General features: G+C 45.4%; 1 protein-coding gene across 8 annotated transcripts; it reads left to right on the top strand.

Annotated features, from left to right (window-relative positions):
- The first annotated feature begins 1726 nt into the window (after positions 1 to 1726).
- Positions 1727 to 14083, top strand: MTRES1 (mitochondrial transcription rescue factor 1). 8 transcript variants are annotated; one of them, XM_054569783.1, is made up of 4 exons: positions 1727 to 2085; positions 7620 to 8101; positions 10373 to 10445; positions 13773 to 14083. In XM_054569783.1, the coding sequence occupies exons 2-4, from the start codon at positions 7623 to 7625 to the stop codon at positions 13950 to 13952; spliced, it is 732 nt and encodes a 243-aa protein (XP_054425758.1). In that variant the 5' UTR covers positions 1727 to 2085; positions 7620 to 7622; the 3' UTR covers positions 13953 to 14083. The 8 variants fall into 8 exon arrangements, with proteins under 8 accessions (XP_054425758.1, XP_054425762.1, XP_054425755.1 ...); XM_054569787.1 differs by having other exon boundaries at positions 1727 to 1907; XM_054569780.1 differs by having other exon boundaries at positions 1727 to 2379; positions 13773 to 14082.
- The last annotated feature ends 11238 nt before the right edge of the window (positions 14084 to 25321 follow it).

The following is a 25321-nucleotide window of genomic DNA, read 5'->3' on the forward strand; positions in this document are numbered from 1 at the left end:
TCAATTTGGAGCTCAATTCTGTGTCTGTGGTGTGCTAGTGCAGCCCTGATGAGTGAAAGGAGAACTTAGTCCGCTAGGTGTTCTAAGCTTCTGAAAACTACAATTTCAGTAATGCACTCTAGCAGGGGCTGTTTCCAATGAAGAAAAGACATGGGAGTGTCTGAGGGGGGAAAGTTAAAAATCATAAATAAGAAATAAAATGGCATCACTTTAGTCAAACTGTAAAATTACTAACATAAGTAGACTGAGGAAAGAGAAAACAATTCTATTCCTGTTTTAACTAGCTTGGGGACTTAAACTTTTGAACTTTTTAGTTCTGCATCAATGCCTGAATATACATCAGACCTCCAGCTAACCCTCTGATCACCCCTTGAAGGACCAAGGAAAGAATGTATCCAGGCCACCTGGCATCCAATATCCAGACCACTGGTCATCTAGAGGATACTATCTCAGACCAATCCAGGGGCAAAGGATGCAGGACTGATTCTTCTTAAGGATGTACTTTTTACCCTACTAACCCTTTTCTTCAGCAGTTGAAACTATTTCTAACTGCTTTTTCTGATTGCACAAATGCAATCAAGAAGTCACTGTGTGAGGCGGTGGAACGAAGGTGTGTAGGATGGGAAAACGGAAAGTCTCTCTGAAAACAAGAATAAAAGTGTTTCTAATTTAACAGAGTATGTATCTTCATGAGCATTAATGTAAACATGTGTTTGAAACTTCATGCAACAGGGTGTCCCTTGGAAATTCTTCCTTTAATTTTCTGTTCATCTTTTTACTTCGCAAAAGGGTTGTTTCCACAATGTCCACTGCTAAGCGGTATTTTCAGAGTTGAGTTTGTTTTATGCCATCTATTTGATAGGGAAACTCAAGTTAAAGATTTTAGCCTTAGTTGGTAGGCTTAAGTGATTAACACATGTGGTAAGCTGTGACTCCAAAAGGTCGACCAGCAACTCAACCTTTGTGCCCCAAAGGGTCTGCAAGCCAAGGAGAGGGTGTGTGAGCCATTGTGTTCTCAGGAGAGAATGCCCATGTTGCAGATAAACAATTGTCGATCAACAGATAAAGAAGTACTAGGAAAATCGCCACCAAACTACAACTCTTGTCCAATTAACCTTTTCACATATCCTTACCTACCCTTTCTTCTTATAAAAAGGTCGGCTTGAATTGAATTGAGGTTTTTGAGAATACACAGCCCACCCTCTTCGCAGATCTCCAGCATCTGAATATGGATTGCTGACTTTTTGGTTTCACAATCACCTATGGCTGGGTGGTGAGCTGCACAGGTACAACTCAGTTGATTTTTTAATCTCTTAACTCTTGAAAAGACATTCTGAACTTCCTTTATAATGTAAGTAAATTTTGGCGGGTATATATATATATATATATATATATATATATATATATATATATAGACAAAGTCTGTAACTCTCAAATATGTTCCAAAGAGTTGGTGGCTCCGGAGAATCCAAGGCCCCCAGCATTAATATAAACTTCTCTTCAACCACGTCCAGCTACTCTGTCCTGGCTTCCGCTCTAGGGTCAGAGCTGGCGGCGTCCTCGGGGCAGGGCGGCCCAATCCGGGCAGTCATCCGAGGAGCGACTTCCAGCAGGGGTCGCTGCGCTACCTCTCCCCCTGTCCAAGCGCTCCGCCCGGCCGCTCTCCCCGTGAGGGCGCCGACGGAAGGGGCGGGGCACGGGTGGGGCGGTGCCTGGAGGCCGGAGGTCGGCGCGACGGCGGGGAGGGAGGGGGGAGGAGCGGCTCTGACGTACAGGTAACTGCGCCCCTGCCGGGCGCGCTGCGCCCACCGGCCCAAACCCCCTTTCTCTTGCTTCACCGCGCGCACTTGTGAAACAGGGGTTTTGCGAGTGCCTCTGCCCTGTCCGCGCTTCTGCCACATGTCCGCGTGAGTCTCCCACGTCCTGTCCCGGCCCGGTCAGTTTCGGGACGCCCGTGGGGCCGAGATTGTCTGCCCCTGAGCCCGGCACCTGCTGCTGTCTCCGGAAACAGATCGGGAGCTCAAGGACGCAGGTGTCCAGTTTCCCTTGACCTTGAGGACCCAGGAAGGTGCGCAACCACCTGGGGTGGGTACGGAGCGAGGGGAACCCGACCCCCTCTCTGCACTACGTCCGCCTCTGAGGGCAGCAGGAAGGAGGATTTTCAATTGCACTAGACCTAGAAGCAGTTAGACCAGGCTCTCCTTCCGGAGTAGTGAACAGGCGCGGGAACGTGGATCTATACCCGCACGTCCATGGCAGCGTTGCCTCTTACAGCCTTCGGTTAGTTCACAGATTTTACATCTTTCCTAAACATCTCACCCGAAACTGCCAGCTTCCGACCCCGATTACCCCTGTGCTCACGTCCACGTGGTCGCCAAGGTAATCTAAAATGCACTCTGATCCGGTCAGTTCCCTACGTAAGACCTTTCATGGCTCCCATGCCCTCTGGGTCAAGTCCAAGGACATCTTAGGTATGCAAGGCTCTTGGAGCTCTAGCTTCTTGCCCATCAATCCAGTCCCATTTTTGTTCTTTTCTGAAGGCACTGGAATGCTCCATTTCTCCTGATCTACTTCTACAGTAATTAAGCACTTACTGTGTGCCAGGCACTAGTCTGAGCACTTAGGATTCAGCAGAAGATGTAATACAGGTGAAGATCCCTACCCTTGTCTAGTTCATATTCTACTAGGGGAAACAGGCAAAAAATAAAAACCACCAGTAATTACATAATATGGTAGCAGAAAATAAGAGCTATGGGGGAAGAAAAGAGAGCAAAGTAAGGGGAGATTGGGAGAGGGCGATGCCTATTCACTAATGAGTCGGAATGAGTAGACCTCACTGGAGTGAAGATGAGTTATCCAGGCAGATGCCTGCAGCAGGAGTATTCTAGGCGCAGCTGGCACAAGGGACTCTGCCCGGGAACGTGTGTTGTGATGAGGAGCATCAGGAAGGCCAGCGTGGCTGGAGCTGAGGGAGCAAGGGCGAGAGAGCAAATGGAGATGCCAGATCACAGCCTTTAGACCATGGTAGGGATTTTGCTTTGCTCCGCTTTGAGGGAAATAGTGACTTGGTGTAAATTACTTTGTAAAAGAGTCACTCTGACACTATGGAGAACAGACTCTGACAGCCTTTGTAGTGGTCCTGGTGATAGACGATGGTGGCCTGAATTGCTGTGGTAGCAGTGGAAGCGGCAGGATACTGGACTTGATTTCCTGACATAATACATGCGGGTATGAGGGAAGGGGAAGAGTCGAGAATGACTGGAAGCTTTTGCTCTCAGCTCCTAGAAGGCTACTAGGGTCATTGCCTGAGGTGGAGAAGGTGGCAGATAAAGATTTGGGACTGGGACTACATCAGGAGTTCGTTTTTGGACCAGTTGTTTGAGGTGCCTGTTACTCAAATGGAGACAGTGAACAGGCAGTTGGATATTGTGTCAGGGGTCCCCAAGGCCACTCCCAGATTCATTGATTGATTAGGAAGACTTAACAGGACTCAGCTGTGGGTCTCAGCAAACGGATACAAAGCACAGTGAGCAGTGGAGAAGATGCATGGGACAGCCTGGAGGAAGCAGTCTTCCAAACCAAGAGGCCAAGAGCAGTCATAGAGGACATGCTCAATTCCTCCAGCAGCAAATTGTGACAACATTATGTGAAATGTCTATCAGGAAAGCTTATTGGAGACTCAGGACGCAGGGTTTTAATTGGGATTTAGTCACATAGGCACCCTCTACTGAGAATGTACCAAAATTCCAGACTTTGAAAAGGAAAACGGGTATTCAGCCTAAATCAAATGGTTTCTACCAGCAGTTCAGGCACAGTGCGCCCCTCCTGTCAGTCCTGGGAGTGGTGAGGACCCCCCGAAATCCAAGGTCCCAGCCACTAGCCGAGGGCCGCCTTGCAAGCAGACCTTTCTAAGGGTAGTGATCTCCGGCCTGCTAGATTAACTCTCTTCTGCACAGATATACAAGGCTGAAATTTGGAAGGAAGGTCCAAAATAATGACAGAGATCAGGGAGTCGTCGGCATATAGGTGGCATTTAAAGCCATGGAAATGTGTCTTGGTGTGCATTTGTCAGAACTGATAGATTGAGCTGAATGAAGTGAATGGAGAAGAGGATCGGACTGAGCCCTGTTGCCCTCTGACATTAAGGTGTCGGGGAGAAGAGAAGGAAGCAGCGAAGAAGTCTTGAATAGCAGCAGCGGGCAAGGTAGGAAGTGAACCAAGAGTGAGATGTCCTGGACGCCAAATGAAAAAGAAAAGAGTGATTAGTTGTTTCAGATGCTGCTGAGAAGTCCGATAAGATGGGGACTAAAAAATGAACTTTTGGATTTAGAAAATGAGAGGCATTGAGCGTATACACAACCCTTTTGAGGAATTTTGTTGTAAAGAGGAGCAAGAAAGAGGTAGCAGTTTAGGGGCAGTGGGGTTTTAGGAGAGGGTTTTGTCAGTCTGTCTGTTTCTGAATGAGAAATAGTGGCACACTGATGAGAATGGTCCACCAGAAAGTGAAAAATTATGGTTGTAACTTGCTGTTTCCCCCAAGCTTAGTTTCAGGCCACTTTTGCCATCAGAACTCGCCTCCAGCCTCCCTGCTCTAGGCTCCAGCCTGTGCAGGGCCAGGCGCCTCTGGACCTCAGCTTGCGTGTTATGCTCTCTGACAGCCAGTTTGCTCAGCACATTCCACTTCGACGGGCAGTTTCTTGAGGACAAGGACTGTGTTTTACGTGTAGACCTAGCTGTCCACTTGGCGTATGCGGGCAAATGAGTGATGAGTGGATGTATTAATAGGTAGGATGCTCATTTCACTTCTTAAAAATGGATCTTCAAGTATGCACTGGTTTTTATATGTGTTGAGCAGACTGGGGATGGGAGTGAGGAATGGAGCACAGTTCCTGCCCTGTCACTACCCTTAGAGCCACTATTCTTGGGACATAGAATAGTAGAAAAGACAGCATTGGCACGTGAGTTTGGAAAGGGCACAGGGAGTGTGGGCAGGGAAAGGTGGAAGTTTTTGCCTGGAGCCTGGGAGAGAGGAGGCCATATTAAAAGGACAGAAACCTTTTTTTCGGTAGTGGAACCCTTATTTTCCAGTGAAGTACAAGGAACCCCAGTATTCACCATCATTGCTGTTCTGGTTGAAGAGGGTCTGGGCCTGCTTAGCCCGCCCCTCTGGCTTGCCTGCTCCCCATACCACTGTGATTCAGAGCTCTGGGGCAGAATCTGGGTTCTGACACTCCACCCCTGTGGCGCTGAGTGTGCATGCTAACATCTACAAGTGGTCATCACTGCCAGCAAAAATTAGGTTAATGTATTTCCTCCATTTTATGTTTATAAATTTTATCTAAACTTCAGCATTTACCGACGTATGCTTGCTAGGGAGTGAAGCAAATTAGCATGGGAATAACTAATAAATAATGCTTGGCTTGCCATTTTGGTTATGTTTATTGTAATTACATATGATTGTGATTTTAAAATCATTTTGTGCTAGTAAAAGTTTCCTAGTATAGGGAAAGATAACTATTTGTGGTGTATGTGGAGAGCACCGTAATATCCAGGCATTTCTCACAGAGACAACAGTGTGGTACAAAGGCAGGACTTCAGGAGGCGGTGTGGGGAGACCAGGGACTGACCTAGAGACAGAGCTCCCCTCCCCCAGGATGTCTAAGTAGGGGCGACACTTCCAGCCCTGAAACTCTCCATTGTCTCTAGTATTACAGTCAGTGAAGGTTAGCATTTGTTCAAAAGGAAACGAGAAATGTCACAGGGTAGCAGAAAGAGAGTGGTTATGGAGTTAGAAGATCGGAGGGAGGTGCAGCATGGCGGTGAAGAGCCTTGATTAGGAGCCAGCAAGCCTGGGTCTGAGTCCACCTAGAATCTGAGTGACCCTGTAACTTAGATGGGCTTGTTGGCAGGAATAAATGAGTTAATATGTAGAGCAGTGCCTGACCCATAGTAATCAATGCATGTTAAGGCTTGGCATTGGAATCCTGGCTGTATCACTTACTAGCTGTATAACTGAGCAACGTGTTAAATTGCTGCAAGTCTCGTTTGTACTCTTCTGTAAAATGAGGGACTGGCACAGAATTATTCCTGAGAGGCTGGCTGCCTTTGTCATCTCAGCAGACGCGTACAGCTCTGGGAGTACTGCTAATTGGGGTGGAACATGCCGCCAGGTCCTGAGCTCCGAGGCATACACATGGCCTTTGGCATTATACCTGATCACAAAAATAACTTGCTGAAGTCACTTAGACCAGTGTTTTTAAACTTTCTGTTTATGTGATCCAGAGTAAATACATTTTACTTGATGACCCTGTGTGTGTGTGTATGTGTATATGTGTATGCGTGCAAATGTAACCTCCATAACGTGCCTCATTCATGCCAACAAAATTAAGGACCAAAATGTTAAGAAATATAATTTAGAAGTAGCTAACTATGTGCTATTGAGTGGGCTTACAAGTACTTGCTCTTTGTTGTCAGCTTTGTGATGAATGCAAAGTAGGAAGGAAAAATCATGTGAATCATTATCAGATCTGTCTGAAAGTATAGCCTTGGCGCAAAGGAAGGTCATTCTCAGACTTGAAGTCTGTATGAGATACTGACCATGTGGCAACTCTCCTCGCATTACTAATCATGGTGTTAAAACCATCCTGATGGACTTGGGAAAGTCTGCCACTATCATAATAAGAGTTTCTGCTGCCTTTGAGGTAATGTAGGAACTATCTGCTCTCTGGCATGTCAGCACCTCAGTGCCTCAGGAAACAGTTACCTAGACTGTGGGTCTCTGAGTCTCTGAGCCTCTTCCTTCTCTGCTAGCCAGTGCCTCTGCTAAGCAGTGGAAGAAGATGTAAAAGGAACTGAAGTGCACATCTGTACAGTTGGCTCATTCCAGCTTTGATTTGCTGGGGCTGGAGGTTGAAATAAAGTTTAGAGATTCACTCTGGGTTTTGTGAAGTCATGATCTGATGTCCGTCCTTGACTAAGTCAATATTAAAGGACGTAACATATATCAGTAAATAGTCTTTCCATGAGATTTTTTTTTTAAGGTTTTATATTTTATTTTTGGAGAGAGGGGAAGGGAAGAAGAAAGAAAGGGAGAGAAACATGTGCCAGAAAAACATCAGTATGTGGTTGCCTCTCATGCACCCCCTACTGGGGACCTGGCCCGCAACCCAGGCATGTGCCCTAGATTGGGAATCGAACCAGTGACCCTTTGTTTTGCCGGCGGGTGCTCAGTCCACTGAGCCACACCAGCCACAGTGAGATTTCTTTTTTTTTTTTTTTTTTAACAAATTATCTAGAACCATTGTTAATATTTTTCGGTAGCAATCAGCACCAAGCTAATTTGGGGTTTGGAAAGAGTAGAACCAGTGTTTTCACACATATTAGTATCTACTAATTAGTTCAACTCTCATGACCAGCCTGTGAGGTAAGCATGTTAATTACAGCTTGAAGATTCACTGGTATAGTGCATGGCCCTCCCTATATGCAAACCACTATGGCCTTTTGTAGGGGAACTTAAGTATAGCACTAGATATAAAGAGTCCATGGTATGTGCGGTTTATGTTGTAAGAATGCCAGGACACTGCATTTGCGAAGTAAAACTGCATTACTGTGCGTTGCAGGTTATGCGCACCATGGCTATGACTAGTGTCGGACTGCCCGCCCGTGTTTTAAGAAAAGCGCGTGCCTGGATTGGACTCTGGGGAGCAGTACGAGGGACACCTTCACACAAGTGCTGTGCTTCCTGGAATCGATACTTGTATTTTTCTAGTACCAAATTAAATGCATCAAATTATAAAACACTTTTCCATAACATTTTCTCACCGAGACTCCCAGGGCTTTTACTGTCTCCAGAATATATTTTCCCATTTTCTGTAAGACTCAAAAGTAACATAAGCTCTAAAAAATCCACTAAAAAGACTCTGCAAAAAGTTGAAGACGAAGAGGACTCTGATGAAGAGAGTGATCGTAATGAGATGAGCGAGCAGGAAGAGGAGCTCGACGATGACCCCAGTGTGGTCAAAGACTATAAAGACCTGGAAAAAGTAGTGCAGTCTTTTCGATATGATGTCATTCTCAAGACAGGCCTAGATGTTGGAAGAAAGTAAGTATGATGTGTATTTTATTACAAAATCACTTGTCTTGTTGGTTATTTTAATGTAGCATTACCAATCAGTAGGCCCATATTATGGTGAAGAATAACCATAAATAAGACCTTATAGGAAATCTGCTTCAATTATTTCATTGAATAGATGAGTAAATTGATTCCCAAAGAAGTTAAGTGACAGCCTGAAAATCTCATGTGCCATATATTCTTGTTTCTAAAACTCCCTTAAGACCGTAAAACGAACCATTGATTCTATGTTAATAACACCTTTAGGAGAACAGGAATCGCCGTGTAAGATGCATGTAGCAAGCATAAAATGTGTCGGGGTTTTACAAATGCTACAGTGTGAAAAAAATATCCCTTAGAATCAATGGCAGCAGTATAACATAGTGGCTAAGAATGGGGCTCTGCAGCCAGGCTGCTGATACTCCAGTCCTGATCCTGCGTGTGACCTTGGACATAAATTCTCAGTGCTTCATTTTCCTTATCTGTAAAATGGGGATAATAGAACCTACTTTAGAAGGTAGTTGGTAGGATTGAATGAGTATTTCTCTAGGTATCTAAAGCATTTATAGCAGTGCCTGGCACCTATACTGAGTAAGTACTCAGTATATGTTACTTGTGATGATGAAAATACTGCCCAGGCCAGGTGGTTCTGACGGTTGAAACATCGTCCTGTGCACCAAAAGGTTGCATGGTTTGATCCATGCTCAGGGCACATATAGGGGTGAGTGGGCAAGGAATTGATGTTTCTCTCCCTCTCTCTCTCTTCCCTCCCTCATTCCCTCCCTCCTTCCCTCCCTCCATCCCCCTTCCTGTCTCTGTAAAATCAATAAGCATATACTCAAGTGAGGATTAAAAGAAAAAAGTACTGTGTGTTCATATAGAGCACACAGAGATATTAAGTATAATTTTCAAGTTTCTTGATTTTAGAGGGCTAGAGAGATACATCGACGTGAGAAACATTGATCCCTCCTGTGCACACCTGGACAGGGTTCAAACCCACAATCTAGGTATGTGCCCTCACCTGGAATCAAACCTGCAACCTTTTGGTGCACAGGACAACACTCCAACCAAACTGAACCACCTGCCAGGGTTCAAGATTTCTTTTAATATTCTTTTTCCTTTTTTTTTAAAATGCAGATTTATTTTATTTTTTTAAATGTGAAAATCCATTATAAAATATTAAAAAACGAATCCGTTATAAAGTTTCAGCAGTTGAAACAACATGACACCAGCACAGAAATAATCAAGTAGAACAATGAAATAAAATGAGCATTCTAGAAACAAACGTAAAATATTATCATCCTCTCCTACACTAATTATATAAGAATAGTGACCTTCATCTCGTTCATTCATTCCTGTAGCAATCATTGTGCACATACTGTATGCAAGGTAAAAATTGTGGTATAAATGATAAATTCAGAAAGATCTCCTTGTGTAACTTGTTACTTTATGACCTAATTTAATGGCATAGTTTAATTTTTCAATCTTTGAAGCTTAAGGACTCCTAAAAGTGACTCTGAGCCCTCAGGCAACACGATTGGGATTCGTTAATGTTCTCTAATATCTGGCCAACTCGTACGGGGTTCTCTCCCTCCCCCAGAGTAATAGCTGCTGCTACTATTATTAAGGAGAACCTCATATGTCAGTCACCTGGAATCAGAGCATCAGGAAGAAAGGGCACTGATTTTTTGTCTGCATCCTGCCCTGGTCTACTTGCCCCAATGATTAAATTCTGAGAGATCAGCAGCTTCTGGATTGGAGTTTCCCCAAACGCAGTGCAGACTAGTAGAGGATTTCTTAATGACCCCAGCATGTGTGTGGTGCCTCGTTTTTTTCTCAGAGCACAGAGCAGGTGTGTGAAGGGAAGGGAGCAATCGCGCTTTGCTGTGAATCACAGGAGCCACCACAGTGCAGGGAGCTGCCGCACAGGGAGTCAGGTGGAGGACCCAGGCCCTCTCCTGAGCAGGGCAGGTGCTTGTGCTGAGTTCCCTCAGAAAGCCCCATCAAGGTACTGATGGCCTGCCTGACTAGCAGATCTTTGCAGCAGGTCATCATCTGTCCAAGAAGTACCCTTGGTCTCCCTGTTCTAGATACATGTGGGAGCAGCTGGCTTGCACTTTCCCAGCACCCAGACTGAAGATTTTGTGGGGAGGTAGGTCATTGTCAGAATGAGCATTAATGGCAGGTGGGTTTCTCAGACTTGTATAATGGTTTTCAATATATTTCTATTTTAAAGCACTGTGACTTTTTTTTTTTTTAAAGCAAAGTGGAAGATGCATTCTACAAAGGTGAACTCAGGCTGAATGGGGAAAAATTATGGAAGAAAAGCAGAACGGTGAGATATTAAGACAGCCAGATATTTTTGTCTGTTGCTTTGCCAATACTCAGTTAATGCTGCCCCCAGTTTCGGGCTCCTTACTTGGAGCATGCCTGTGTCTGCCTTACCACTTCTGAGGTCTCCCTGGGGCCTGGTCACGTTGGCATCACCAGCCGGCCTCAGTCACGCAGATCACTTGCTCTTTTGCAGCCACCGTGACTTTGAGATGAAACTTCCCCTTTTTTCTTTAAAATTTTAAGATGACAGTCAGAACTGACAAAAATCTAATATTTAAGCTCCTTAGTCATTAATGTTAGTCACTATGAAATGATGATAATCAGGCTAAAAAGAAACACTTGATCTACGTAGAGGTTCTTTGGCCTGCTGCTCCCCGAGCAGATGTGTAATTCTGCGCAGGCCAGCAGTACACCCCTCCCCCAGTGCCTGTGGGTACATGGTACATGTTTTCTGAAAGCTCCGTGTCAGTACTACTGTTAGTGAAGAAGTCACTTAGAAGTGTTGCAAGAAAATGTATTTCCAGTATCCAGTGTTGTTACAATAAATCATAAATACAAATTCTGTTAAATACAGATGTTTATAAAAGTAAATTACATAAATACTTCTAGAATTAAAATGTTAATAGTACTAGTATATTTTGAGTGGGGCATTATAGATTATACTTTCTTCATGCTTTTTATTTTCATTATTTTTTACAAGTATGTATCACTTTCATAATTGGAAAGAAAAATAATGAGGGTAAAAATTAACAAAACAAAAAAGCATATGACAAAGACCCTTGAAAACTTTGGAAGATGCAGACCTGTGAGGTGTTGGCAGACATAATCTCACTCTTTAGTGTCCAGGGAACAAGTGTTCCCTGGAAGAGAGACACACTTTTGGAGGATGTTTTTATTTTAGCTTTTCTTGTATTCAAAACACCCGCGAGGTGAGTACCTGAGCTGTACCCTCTGCCCTGGGACACGGCAGGGCGTGAGCCAGTGGCCATGGACCTGGGTGAGCGCTGAGGCTTTCTTCAGAGTCCTTTCTCCCAGGATCAGAGTGGGACCTCCTCAGTACTTGCGTCAGCCATCAAGCCACAAGGCCCACGGTCCCCAGTGGCACCTGACCCAGCAGGTTCAGTCTGTGGGCATCAGTCATTGCTCCCGGAGCTGCAGGAAATCAGGCACTGCGGACATGCTTCTGGAGACCAGGCCCCTCTGGTTCCTAAATTGCTTTTTCCTGGTTGTAGCCCAGCCCCCCTCTCGCCAGCCACAGTGCTCCAAAGGTGAGAGCTGATGCCTGATGCCCCTGTGCCGGGGTCTCATTTACAAATACCGCAAGCCTACTTTCCTCCCTCTGCTTTGAGGTATTGTTAACTACAGCCTAATTGCTGCTGCTTCATTCTGCCTTGGGTGTTCTGCCTTCTCGGCTGACTTCCAGATTTCTCCTGAGGGTCAGCAAAGGAAGGGGCCAGTATTAACACTGGGCTGCCTTGTTACTAGGAGACCTGGTAGCCATAGTAACTGCAGCTAAGCGGAGATTTGAAATGTAGATATTTGGAACAGCCCCTAATCCCAGCCAGTTTTGCTTTGTGTCTGCCGTGCCATCTCCCACATTAGGAAGGGCAGGGCCCCTTGCAGGGAATAAAGAACACCTCCCCTTCCATGGTCTGCTCCGTGGGGCTTGTGCATGGCTGCTGGCCCTGAGGGGTCAGGCGTTTGCCTGATGCTGCAGCTGTAACCCAGGCTGCCTGCAGATGAGCAAAGCTTTTCTGTGAGCTGCAAACCAGCTGGGGCCCAGAGCACTATAGGTGCTGGGTAACTGTTGACTCAGTGCGTGTAGACGAGCTGTTGGGGACTGAAGCCTTCCTAAACTCCCCTCTCCCTGGGATCGGCTCGGAAAAGGAGAGCGATTCCTTCCCTATTCTGTGCCCTGGAAGTAAGCTGCCAAAGGGACCACCTTTCAGGTACCTGTGAGCCTCCTCTTAAGGGGCAGACATCGCCCACAGTGCGTCTGTGAAAAGATCCACAAGAAGGGCTGCCTTTCCGCTCCATGCTTTCATACCTTTTAAATTTCATGTCGTGCATATATTAAAAATGAATTTTAGTGGAAGAGTTATGCCAACAAAGGTAAAGCAGGGTTCCCAAACCTTGTGTTTTTGGACATTAATTTTAAGTGTCCGCAGTTGGAGCTGCATGATCTTTGTTTTTAAATTGAACCCAGCAGAACTACATGCAGGATGATCCCCACCCTCCCCACCCAACCCCCCAGCAGATAATTCCTAGGTCAGTCCCTCCTTCAAACCTAGGAGAGGCAGTCTTCATGCCCCACTGTGGTGTGAGCCTTTCCGCCACTCAGTCCCAAGGGAAAAAGTTAATGGTTTTGAACAGGCCCGTGTTGGAGTGTTTCGTCCGGCTGCTGGGGGCTTCTTGGATTGACCGGGGCACCACGGTGGCGAGCAGGCATGCGCTCCCATTTTGTAGACTGAGTATTGGGCCTGCAAAGGCTTTGCGTGGGTGGGGAACAGATGTTCGTTCCAAAAGCATGAAATTATGACTGACTCGGAGCATTCACTGGAAAATAAGGTAGAAGTCAGTTTGGGCACCATGCTCCTTAAACGGGAGACCACCTGTAGGCTCTTAAGTGGTTACATGTTCCCATTTAGAGTCCATGGCCCACACGTGGGGTCCCCCTTCCCCTTGGAAGAGCGCCCTGGTCATCCCTGACTTGTCTTCTAGTAGAAGAAGCACATGGCATCTGGGGTGGTTTAGCCCCTTCCTGCGTCACTGGGCAGACCCTCTGGGATCCAGCATTGCCAGGACCCGGTGTCCAGCCCCAGCTGCCAGCACCCTGGCTGCAAAGACATAGCTACCCCAGGGCGTGCCCTGCACTCGCTCAGGCCAGAGCTCCCATCTGGGCAGGAATGGGTTTGACCTCAGCCCCTGGAACCCACTGAATCAGCACCCACTCAGCCCTCTGTTCTCTGGCATTCCATCTGGGTGGGTTGAGTCCTGTCTCTCTTTTTTTAAAAGTATGTTGAGTATATAATTTTATATTTGTTATATTAGTTTTAGGTGTAAAATGTAACGAGTATTTGAGCCACAGCACACAGGACTGTCCAGAAGCTGCCCGCCGTCTAGGTCTGAAGGAAGGGCCCTGACAGGTGTTGAGCCGCACATGTCTGAGGCGCCTCTGAGCGTGGCCCCAGGAGTGAGTGACAGCTGCAGAGGGGTCTCGCCTGCCCCCTGGGTGACCATCACCTGGTGAAAACTCCAAGCAGAGATGTTTTCATTGGCCTGCATTTCCCAAGCTACGATAAAGGCTTGGTTTTCTTTTAATTTCCAGGTGAAAGTGGGAGATACACTGGATCTTCTTATTGGAGAAGATAAAGAAACAGAAACAGAAATAGTGATGCGGATTCTCCTGAAAAAAGTGTTTGAAGAGAAGACTGAAAGTGAAAAATACAGAGTGGTCTTACGACGTTGGAAAAAGTTAAAACTGCCTAAAAAGAGTGCAGTTAAATAAATGATTTTTTTTTTTTAAGTCATAAAGCTACTGTCTTAACGGTGGGGAAAGGAACTAGCTCAGAAAACAGACATTTTTATTAAAATAAAGTTCTCCTACCATTTGTGGAATCTACTGGGCTATCTTGTGGAAATTAGGATCCATACCTCAGAGATACTACCCGTGGCCTGGATTTTCCTCCCGGGCTTCATCTGTGCTTACTTGGACCTGCTGAGCATGAGTGAAGTGTGTGCTGAACGAATGAAGCCCAGACAAGGTTTCAGTGATCGGCCTGCTGTTGCCCTGTTAACTACCTCAGGAGGCAGTGTAAAATAAACTGGCCTGGTTGTCAGTGTTTTTACTCCAGTTTTATCACTGTTGGCCAGCTTCCCTGGGTTCAGGCTTCTTAAAGTAAAACCAAGCCAAGTGAAGGCCACCCTTCAGAGTCTGGGGGAGCACAGGGAGACCCAACTCCCCTGGCCTTTCTGAATTACCAACATGTTGGCCTTAGCTCCCCCTTCAGTTTGTCTTCAGAAGTCTGGAGGAGTCAAGTTCCACCTAATTCCAAATGGGAAATCAGTCAGGGCCCATTTAAAACTAATTGTCTGGGGCAGGGGTTGATAAGCCAAGTCAACCAGGGGCCTTTTGTATGGCACTCAAGAATATTTTTTACATTTTTAGAAAGTTGTTTAAGAAATAAAAAGGAATATATGACAGAGACCTTGTGTGACCCACAAAGCCTAAAATATTTACCATCAGACCCTTTACAGAACAGTGATGGTCCCCTGCTGTGTAGGGTAATAAGCTGAGGGTTTCATTTTCAGGTGAAAGTAGAAAATACACAGATTTTTATCAATGAAGAGAATAAAGACTCAGGAATTAATTCTAATTCTCGAGTTATAAAAGGGACAACGCCTAAAAATACAGAGTAGTAGTAGGTACACGCAAATACAGGTCAGCTAAGGAAAGGTCATCTGCATCAGTAAGTTGGTCTTTAGATTCCTAGGATCCTAAAGCACTGGAAGGGTCAGCTCAAATCGAGAACTAGGTTAACCACCACGCAGGGGAACTTCTGCAGCCTGGAGCAGTGGGCTGTTTGTGCCTATGAGTCTGGATGTCTAACCAGCTCAGATTTCAGAAGACCTGGGAACATCAAGTTTTATTTGAAAGCTTAAATAAGTTCACAGGAAGAAATGATAGTATATCCTGTGCACTGTGACGGGATTTTTCTATTTTACCACTTACTAACTGGGCTTTACCAAGTCAGTGAAAATAGTATGTTTAATTTCGACATGAGTTAGTTATGAATTGTAATTTAGAAGATCGATATCCATACTTTTTTTCTCATTTCCTTTACCTCTGTACCTTTTTCACTCTCCCTCTCCTTTCTCCCCCTCCCTTCCTTTTCTCTCTCCTCTCAACTTGGAAAGTAACAAAGTCCAGGAAGTCTTGGGTGGGGAGGGACAACATGATTTAGTGATGTGTTGGGGGTCCTGGTTTTCTGGCTCATTCTTGCCATTAGCAAGTTGGGTTATCTTGGTCATAGTTTGGCCTCAACCTCTCTGAGCCTCAGCTGCTTCATCGGTCAGATTGGGATCAGGCTACTACTTTACCTGTCTCTTTGAAGGAGGAAGAAAGTTAAAATGTACAAAGCTGATAAATTGGTGGTAACTAGAGAGCAGGAAGGGCCATGCAAAAGGCTTTTTGAAGCTATTGGTAATCAGTACCTAACTTAGCTACTGGGCAGGGTTTGGCCCATTCCAGATGTCTGTCTTTAAACAGCAAACTGAGAAGATACCTGATGATGGAGAATGTTGGTTTGATCACAGCACGTGGCAAAAACTGATTAGAAACAAGCAGCTCATAAAGATTTGTGAAACTCGCAGCTCACTCATTACTCCACCCAAATGACAAGCTGCTATTATTTATAATGCTGTCCTGGCAAAGCCGCCTCAGTGAAAATGTGGCCAACATGACGTTAAAAGATTTGGACGTCTCTAATGCATTGATTCTCCACTGGGGGTGATTTTGCCACCCGGGTACATTTAGCGATGTCTGGAGATACTTTTGGTTGTCACAGCTGGGCAGGGCGGGGGAGGGATGGGCATTGAGTGGGTAGAGACCAGCGGTGCTAGTAAACACCCTGTGGTGTACAGACAGCCCCCAAACAAAGAGTTACCTGACGGGCATGTCCGTAGTGATGAGGTTGAGACAGCCTGCTCTAATGGGATGGCAAGGGAGGTTTTTGTCAATAGCTCTTGTTTTCTCAGGTAGATAAGAAAACGCTTCTTAGTGTTATGTTTGCATTTTTTAAAGAACGAACAATTTCAAAGTTATGCCTTGGTAGAGGCCCATCTAGCCGTTTTACCAGTAACAGTTAATCCTTTCAAAGAAATAATGCTCTTGAAATATGAAATATGATGCTAATTGCATTTCTCTACAATTTATATCTTTCCTGGAAAATTACGTAGGCTAGGCAATAGTTTCATTATTTCTTTAGCATTTGGGGGATAAGTCATGATTTATCTGGTCAATATGATTGGGGAGGTAGAAACATAACTACCATTTTTCAAGAAACTAAAAAAAAAAAAACATTTCAGTTGGGATGATAATGCGTGTTCCATGAGTCTTAAAGAGGGTGCAGTATAACATTCTAGTAAAGTTCTGCTTTTTTCAAGAGAGGAAAGGAGGGAGAAGGAAAGGGAGAGAAACATTGGTTGCCTCTTGTGCATGCCCTGATCGGGGACTGAACCTGCAATCCAGGTGTGTGCCTTGACCAGGAATTGAACCAGCAACGCTTTGCAGGATGACGCCCAATCAATGAAGCCACACCGGTCAGGGCTCTGCCTTATCTTGGCCATACATACTTTGGCTTTCAAAAAGTTACTGTGAAAATTACCAGACAATTTACTGATGATCTCAGGGAGTAGTGAAGGAAACTATAAAGTCCAAGCAGACTCAGGAGAACAAAATATGTGTCTCTCAAACTACTTTCTTGATTTTTGAGAGAGAGAAATAGCAATTTGTTGTTCCACTTACTTATGCGTTGATTGGTTGATCCTTGTATTTGCTTTGACTGGGAGTTGAACCCACAACCTTAGTGTTTCTGGATGATGCTCTAACTGGCTGAGCTACCTAGTCAGGGCCAAACTGCTTTCTTTCAGTGAATCACATCAGTTGCTTGAAATCAGCCTTAGCCAGAGTAGTCTCACTTTGGAAATCAGTAAACACCATGAATGAGGGTTTATTTTTCCCTTGGAGAGCTAGTTAAACATTTACCAACACACCACTGGGTGAAATGGGTACTCACACTACGTTTTCCCAACAGGAAGCGCCCTATCGCCAGGATCCACCCTCCAAGTTCTGTCAAGTTATTTTTTTTTCTTTCTTGTTTTCATGTATTTCCACAGGTCCTCTGTTATTTTGGCCGACTATTCTTATGTCTGTAATGCATATCTTTTTGTATGTATTCTTGTAAAATGTGTTTTGCTGTTATGTGCACATATATTTAAATCTCATAAATGGCATTACATTTCATTTTGTACTTTTTCACTCAGAATAGTTTTTAAGATCCATCCATGGCACTATAGGTACTTCTAATCCATTGCTCCTCTCTGCTGCATACTAAATCCCAGCGTGCATCCACCGCAGTTTGCCTGCCCACTCTCCCAGTGACTTTCTCCCGACTCCACCACCCGTAACAGCACGTGCTTACTCTCCACAGTGGCTGCACCAGCCTGCCCTCCCACCAGCAACACACACAGCCCCGGGCATGACCAGCTTTCTGACTTTTGCCAGTCGAATATAGGTCTAAAGAGGCACAGTAACTTGTAACATACACTCTTCATAAGTTCTCCTTTCCTATGCACAGTCCCAGCCGGCTGCTCCTGCTATTTGGTAGCTGCTACTACCCAGTCTATTGCTTGTGATTTCTCAGAGGGCTCTGAGATGGAGTGCAGCCGTCTGAGACCGCCACTGTCTTGTTGCTCTCAAAGACATGCTTGCTGGCCTGTAAAGTTTTTTGTTCATCATTATTGCTTAGCACACCAAGTATGTCAAAAGCAGGATGGTGAAAATCTACAACTTTGCAAGGTCCTGAGGACATAGGTCACTCACAAGGCACTTGTTGATGCTGTTGCAGAGATGTCAACTGCATCCAGTGGGCTTTCCATCTGGGGAGTTCATTTTTAAAGCTGGAGAGACTCTCCCCAAGGCAGACAAGAGAAGCCACGAAGACGGTAGTTGGGGTAGAACAGCAAGTGTCTAAAACGGGCAGTTTCTATTTAGAGGTCTGGACTGGTCACACCCATTTCTGGAACCCTGCTCAGAGGGGTTAGATACTATGAGGTGCTTCCCCCACAGGATATATAGAGAATTTTCTTTAGGATTGTAAGGGAAATCCCATAAGTCTTGATTCTGAGACAAAGATCAGGCTAAAATGATAGCAGCCAGCTCCGGATCTAAGCAACACAGTAACTGTTAATGACCTGAAGAGAAGGCACCCGCCACTATGGGCCTAATGTATGTGCTTTGTCATGCCTGGAACTGCGCCTGCGCTGAGATTTCAGCTTGTCAAATCCAAGGAGACTTGGGCTTCATACCTTGTGTCAGAAATAGCAGGCATTGAACCCCAGAAAGATTAGGGCTACTGAGTTCTGCAGCCAGCATTCACAGCATATGTGGCAACTGTGTTCCAGTCTAAGAAACACGAGAGTCAAGAAACTGCAGACCCGCAGGTGTGCCTCCGGGCAGAGCGGAGCCCAGCCCCACCAGGAATGTGGCTTCGGCTGTCTGCACAGAGGGGAAGAGCCAAGGTCTCAGTCTGCTTATACCCACGTGTATCTGGAAAGTCAGTTTCAGGCAAGAGAACTCAGGTTTTGTTCTGTTTACCATCAGAACCTTCCCTCCAAACTCCAATAGGTTTCTTAACTACCAACTAGTGAGGCTGGGACTTGTTGGAATCATGGAACAGTGCCCAGGAGATAGCAGGTGTTACAAATACTTTTGCTGAGTGAACTTCCTTTAGAGGCAGAGATGATTCTTCCTGCATTCCTTGTTCTATCTCCTGTGGCATTAAAAGCATCCGTGGGTCAAACACTCTCTCACTTGAATGGATCCAGAAGCTCAGAGACTGTGCACAGTTAGCAAAAGTTAAATGGTGGGGGACCACTAGGTAGAGAGATGGAGAAATTTACTGCACACCGCTACGCAAGTGGCAGCTCAGAAACCACAAGCGCCAACTTTGGCGTCAGCCTGGCCAGCATCAGAGGCCCCCAGCTCTGCTACCTGTATGACCCTGACCAAGTTACTTAACCTCTGGAAGCATCCCCTTTTGTAAGGGGATAAAAATATAGAGCCTACAGGGTTTCTGTGAGGATGAAATGAAATGATGCTTGTCAGGTCCCAGCACATTCTTGATCCATTACAGGAGCTCAGAAAATGGGAGCTCTTAAGAAAAACAGAACTCCCTGTAATTTAGGGACCTATTGTCACTTCTGAATACACAGCTGTCACACTGCTGGAGTTTCTGGAAGGAGGGATGGCGGCATTACACACTCTCAACCTCCATCAAGAACACAGTTCACCATCTGGACTACCAACTCTATTTAGAAGAACAAATGAATTCTTAACCCTTAAATAAAATCAACGGATGTGCCTCACCATGCAGAAATGTTCTGGCAAAAGCCATCCCAATTTGGCCAGTGCCCCTAGGCCCTGATGCTGCAGCACACGTAAGCCTGCCTCTTCCCACTGACCTAACAGCAAAGATTGAATTTACCACTAGTTAAGAAGTAGTTGGTTCTATTTTAACACAACAGGAAACCACTTATTTAAGTTCAGATCTATTTCTAATAATCAGGAAAGGGCTAAGCTCTCAGTTTCTGTACAGAGAGCCACAGCAAACTTTGTGAAGTTGCTGTAGTGCAGTAGTTCTCAGAGTGCAGCCCCCGCAACATCAGCGCCAGCATCAACTGGGAATGCAAATTGTTAGGCCCCACCCCAAACCTACTGAATCAGAACCCCCAGAGGTAGGGCCCAGCGATCTGGTTAATCCCTCCAGCGATTCTGCCCCTTGTGGGTGCTGATCGATTCCCACCCAGAACTCCTTTGCCACTGCACCCATCCCCTAGCTGTTGAGGGCCAGTGGCCCTTCTGGAGTCAAAGGGAGCCACCTCACCAGGCGAGTTACCCGCTTCCCATGGGCAAGATCTCAGACACATCAGTAACTGGCAATTCATATTCTAGGACTTCTCAGTGGAGGGGAGTGAAGCTAGATGCAGTGAGAACCAGGCTCTTGCTTATGGCCTTCCCGGCCCCATCCTGCTTTCCTTATGCACTCGCTGCTGACAGCACGCCCTCAACCAATTGCACAAGAACCCCCATCTCAGGCCCTGCTCCTAGGGAATGCGATCCATGGCAGTTAACTTCACAATCTCAAAAAATGTACTACTACCGGAACATGTCTGCCCACATTTCCCACAATTATTTCACCCAGGGCAATTCTAAAACCAGCACATCCCTATCTAAGCCCCCTAGAGACTTAGAAGACGTGGGTGACATGACACCAATTTGCAACTGGTTTTGGATCTGAACCTGTGACTATTGTGGCTCAGGGGGTATTGAGCTCCTGAGACGGTGGGGTAGGGTAAAGGCAAACTTGGTTTCAAACCTGGCAGGGCAATTTGCAAGTTATGTCAACTTGGGCAATAAACCTACTTCTCTTTCCTTCCTTATCACAAAACAGAGAAAGCAGTGCCCAAAACACTGAGTTTTTATGAGAATTAAAAGAGACGGAATCAACATTATTCAGAGCCTTAGCTTTCTTTTTTTTAATAGGCATAATTACGGAACTTACCTCACTGGGCCTGTGAGAGGATTCTGAGGGATGACCTAGGTAGCTCTCAGCGGGCCTGGCACAGGGTGTATGGTAAGCGAATGTTGGGTGTCACGTTATGGAGCAGGTTTAGTAAATGTCCATTCCTTTCCCACCACTGGCCAGGGCAGTTTTGATTCACCTGAAAGCTCCCTTAAAGAGTTCAACACATCTCACCAGTCCAATGATAATGGTAATTGGGTGTGGAGCTCTTATTTCTGAGAACTAGATTTCGTAAGCTCCCATATATTAAAATTCTCTGAATTTTCTTTTTGATCGAAAACAAAGATACTTAGAAGGGGCTTAAAGAATTTCGCTTAGGCTTCCTTCAAGTCTCGCTTAAACTTGCTCATGCATTTAGCCTTTGGGGCTCCAGCCCTTGACCAGTCCTAACCTGCACAGGAGTGTCAGGTCTCCCGACTGAGCAACACTCACTGTAGGAAAAGTGTTTCAATCCCAAGTTACAGCTTATTTTACAGTAAATGGTGACCCTAGGGCCAAAAAAAAAAAAAGTTTCTCCGACAGCTTGAAATATTATTTTACTATGAAATACTGTTTAAATTTAATGACTTATAATTAGCCAGAGTTGAGGAAAAAAACGTGTATCCTTTCGTTATCAGTTAATAATATGTTAGCTTTGAGGAACTAAATCCCATTTAATCCAAAGAGAAAAGGGTGAGGCGAAGCTCTGCCGGGCCCGCCCCGGGGAGGTAAGGTCACATGCACCTCCCACTGTGTGGCCAGGAAGCGGTTGGTGTAGAAATGGGTTAGGATTTGTTTGGTGACTTCTCAGTCATTCAGCTGTGACAAACTGAACTGTGAGCTGCAGCCCTGACACCAGAGGGTGGAAGCCCCAGAAGCAGAGGTGCCCCTGAGCGGTCACATCCTCCCTTGGGAGCGGGCGCGGAGGCTGCATGAAGGACAAACACAGCAAGACGTGTTCTGAGAGACCTCTCCCTAAGAAAATAAGATGTCACGAGACCATATTTTTTCTATTTTTATAACATTTTATATAACTCGTAAAACAGTGCTTGTATAAAAATTCACACAAAGTTGCTAGAGAGCATACAATTTCCAAAAATGTCCTGGGTTTTTGTTACATTCAGTTTTCTAAGGATGCACTCAAATCAATGGTAAAACACAGACATTATGTGGTATTTCATTATCTTTGGTAAAACTATTCTCATTATTTTGTCTCCTCACAGTATTAACTCTGATATCCACTTTGTGCAGGGTCTGCTATCACTAGGATGTCAGAAAAAACATTAAGGCTGGATCTACGCGAGGCCAGTGTTTCCAAATGGCAGCAGCAGCCCTGTGGCCCCACCCCTGCTTCATGTCCTCTATCTACACAGGCAGGGAGAAGCCCAATGACCTGCAATCAGGGGTGTTAACCGCCCCCCACAATCAGGCAAGAGGCAAACATTTGGGGGAAAAGGTGGAAACTGAGGCCATCTCTACAGAAACCCAAGTGGCCACCTTGTGTGGTATGGTCAGGCCAGTGACTCTTACCATTTAAACAGCTAATCCATTCATCACTACGTAGATCCCATTGGTTGGTTGATGTGATACCCCTCCCCCCACCTTAGAGAAAAGAAGGTTCAGGGCTGAGGCTGACTGGGAGGGGCACACAAACGCCCACAACACAAGACATGACTTTATTCCCTGTGAAATGGTTGTTGCCATGTAGACACAGCCAAAGTGAACTGAAGCAGGATTAGAACACTCAATACATTCATGACTTTCTTCATACATTCTTTTAAAACTTACTAACACAGAAAATGAGGGACACTACCACCTATTGTGACTTGCTATTTCACTTAACATCAGAATGTGTCTGTGCTAATTCTTTAGTTCTCTGGATACAAGGCAAAAAAATCCAAAAAACAAGTAAAAAGCAAAGAATTTAGATGGAGAGGGGGAAGGGATTTGCCAACAGATTTTATGGAAAACATTAAATTTTGAAAAAAGTATTTTGTACTTCTATTGCTTCATGTAAAAAACTCCCCCTGGAGCCGGCCTGTGTGGCTGAACTGAGGACACGACACAGAAGGAGACAGGACCTGCATCCGTTTCCTGATGAGACAGTCCAGGGTCACAGGAAACAGCTCCCAGAGTGGGTCCGCCTCTCTTCACTGAAAGGGGTTCTAAGGTTTGGGGGGAAAGAAGCCCTAAGTAGAAAGGTTTTGAGGAAACCATCAAAATACAGTTTCCAAAAACACGGAACATGCTCTAGGTTACAGAGGAACATAGTTCATCCTTAGAACCTAGAACCTGTAGATTTCTTAATGTGGGTACATAGGATTTTAAAAAAATTATTAATAAATGATTGTGCTTCTGAAGTTGCAGGGTCACATTCCACCTTCTGGAAGCAGGACAATTTCACATGGCTTGGAATCCTCTGGGATGCACCCTAGAGACCAGAACAAACTCCATGGCACGGCCTCCACCAGCAGGGCTGGCAGCCGAGGGCCACCGCCATCTTTGGGTAGGGCATTTGTGTGCGTGTGTGTTCGTGTGCATGCAGGCGTGTGTGCGTGTTGGGGAGACTAAGGCATCGAGAAAGGCCCGGGTAAGGGGGGAAGTGAGCCTCCTGGCTGCTCCAGTTCCTTCTCCTTTCCAGGCACCAAGAGGTTGAACTTGTTACTTATGTAGGTCCCTTCATCTCCCTTCAGTTTTTTATAGGAAATGTGTGTGTGCACATGTGGGTAGGTGAGAAAGTCACTAAATCCCTGTGCATTTCTAAATTGCAGAAATTGAGGCCTGCAGTTTCAACAGAAATAATCTGTAAATGACATTTAAAAGCGAATTTACTAAGGTTAGGCCAGCAAGTTTACCTTGCTCAAAATCCTGTCATATATAAAGAAAAAAAGCCTGCTAGTTGCAGGCAAAATTATGTCATACAGCCACCAGAACTGAAGTCCTTATCAGCTGTATAAAGACAATTCACAGATTGCTTCTATTATTTCTGCATTTTAAGGTAGCAAAATATTAAGCCACAAGGGTTTTATGACTACCCTGTGTGATTCACTCATTTTTTTCAGGTTTCTGGTATGATGTATTCAGTTTGAGTTAGACCGTTTCCCTTCCCTCTTAGGCATTTGACCTCCGAAGTCAGGTAAATAAAAGTATTGTTTTTAAGGACTTCAGCTATTTGGGAAATGTCCTGGTTGGAACTCTTGGAGAACACCCCACTAGCCTGAAGCAGTTTGACCTCCCAACCAATGAGGAGAGAAGAAATGTCTCACCCCAAGGCCAAGGGATCAGCCAGATGTAGGACAGCAGGATCTTCTAGGGAGTCTAAAGGGAAAGCTCTGAGTGGACCCTGGGAAGGGACATGGGCGTCCCATTGAGATGACCTGTGTCCTTCCAATACCAGGTATCCCCAAGAAGGCCTGAGGGTCTGGGCCAGCCCTGAGGAACAAGGATGCCTACTGACTGGAGGAGCTAACACTGTGGTGTGGTGAAGAATACACCATACAGCTCCCAGAACCCAGGTTTTGTACAAATACACACACAGAAAGTAAACAGTTCTTGATGAGTCCAAAGAGACCCATCCTTAAATCAAACAAGAAGCCAATTATTCACACACACTGTTCTCCAAAGAAACATGTCTGCCCCTCCAACCAGCATCCTCATGTGGAGAAAAAAGAGGCAAGTGGAAGGACACAGCTCAAATGACATAATGAACGTGTTTCCACGTCTATCTACATTCATATCATCATCATCATCATCATCATCATCATCCAGTGTTCTTGTCTACAGAGAGTGAGCCCAACATTCTACTGACCCAGCAACGACGAACAGGCCAGGCCATGAGGAAGCCCCTTCCTCAGCACTACAGTGGAAGGGAGAAAGCAACTATGGGCAGAAAGGACATCACACTATTCCATCCCCTCTAGCCATCCAAGAGACATCTTGACTCTTCCAAAATCAGATGTAAAAGGCAAGGTCAGTAAAGTTGGTCTCTATGCCACCTGAAGTTACTATTAACCATCAGGCCGAAACATGGTCATCCTAAAAATTTCATAAATCTGAAACCATCTTGAAAAGAAATCCCAGCAACTAAAGTCATCTAACAGTACTTCACCTTGAATATTTAAAAGGTTTTCTTCCTAAGCAAAGTGGCCCCCAAAGAGCCCAATTATCTTTTTAAAAAGGGTTTCCTTTTAACAACAACAACAAAATAATTGATAAAAATGGAAGATGTAAAATGTGGGAAGAGGAACAAGAGAGTTACTGAATTTGTATTTCAAATTGAGAAGGGGAGGACACAGCCAAGGAGAGAGAACCCCTGCTCCTGAGGCCTCTCCGCTCTCCCAGCTCAGCCACCCCCAAACTGGCTGCACCACCGGGGAACTCAGGACAGAAGTCAGAAGTAGGAGACACCAAATGTAAGGCTTCTTTCTTGTGGCTGGGTGGGTGTTTACGTGTGCAAAAGTAGTAAGCCACTTCCCACTGACATAAGGTGCATGTCTGTGGATACCATACACATGCTCAGGCCCTAGGCTACCCG

Source organism: Pteronotus mesoamericanus, unplaced genomic scaffold, assembly GCF_021234165.1.
Source record: "Pteronotus mesoamericanus isolate MK-2021 breed Mesoamerican mustached bat unplaced genomic scaffold, CSHL_Meso_final contig_20, whole genome shotgun sequence".
Taxonomy (NCBI): domain Eukaryota; kingdom Metazoa; phylum Chordata; class Mammalia; order Chiroptera; family Mormoopidae; genus Pteronotus; species Pteronotus mesoamericanus.

Bases quoted from the DNA above. Each gene is read 5' to 3' on its own strand.
- MTRES1 (XM_054569783.1), top strand. From the start codon at position 7,623: ATGCGCACCATGGCTATGACTAGTGTCGGACTGCCCGCCCGTGTTTTA. The intron at 8,102-10,372 runs GTAAGTATGATG...TTTTTTTTAAAG, and splicing joins GGCCTAGATGTTGGAAGAAA to CAAAGTGGAAGATGCATTCT. The intron at 10,446-13,772 runs GTGAGATATTAA...TTTAATTTCCAG, and splicing joins TATGGAAGAAAAGCAGAACG to GTGAAAGTGGGAGATACACT.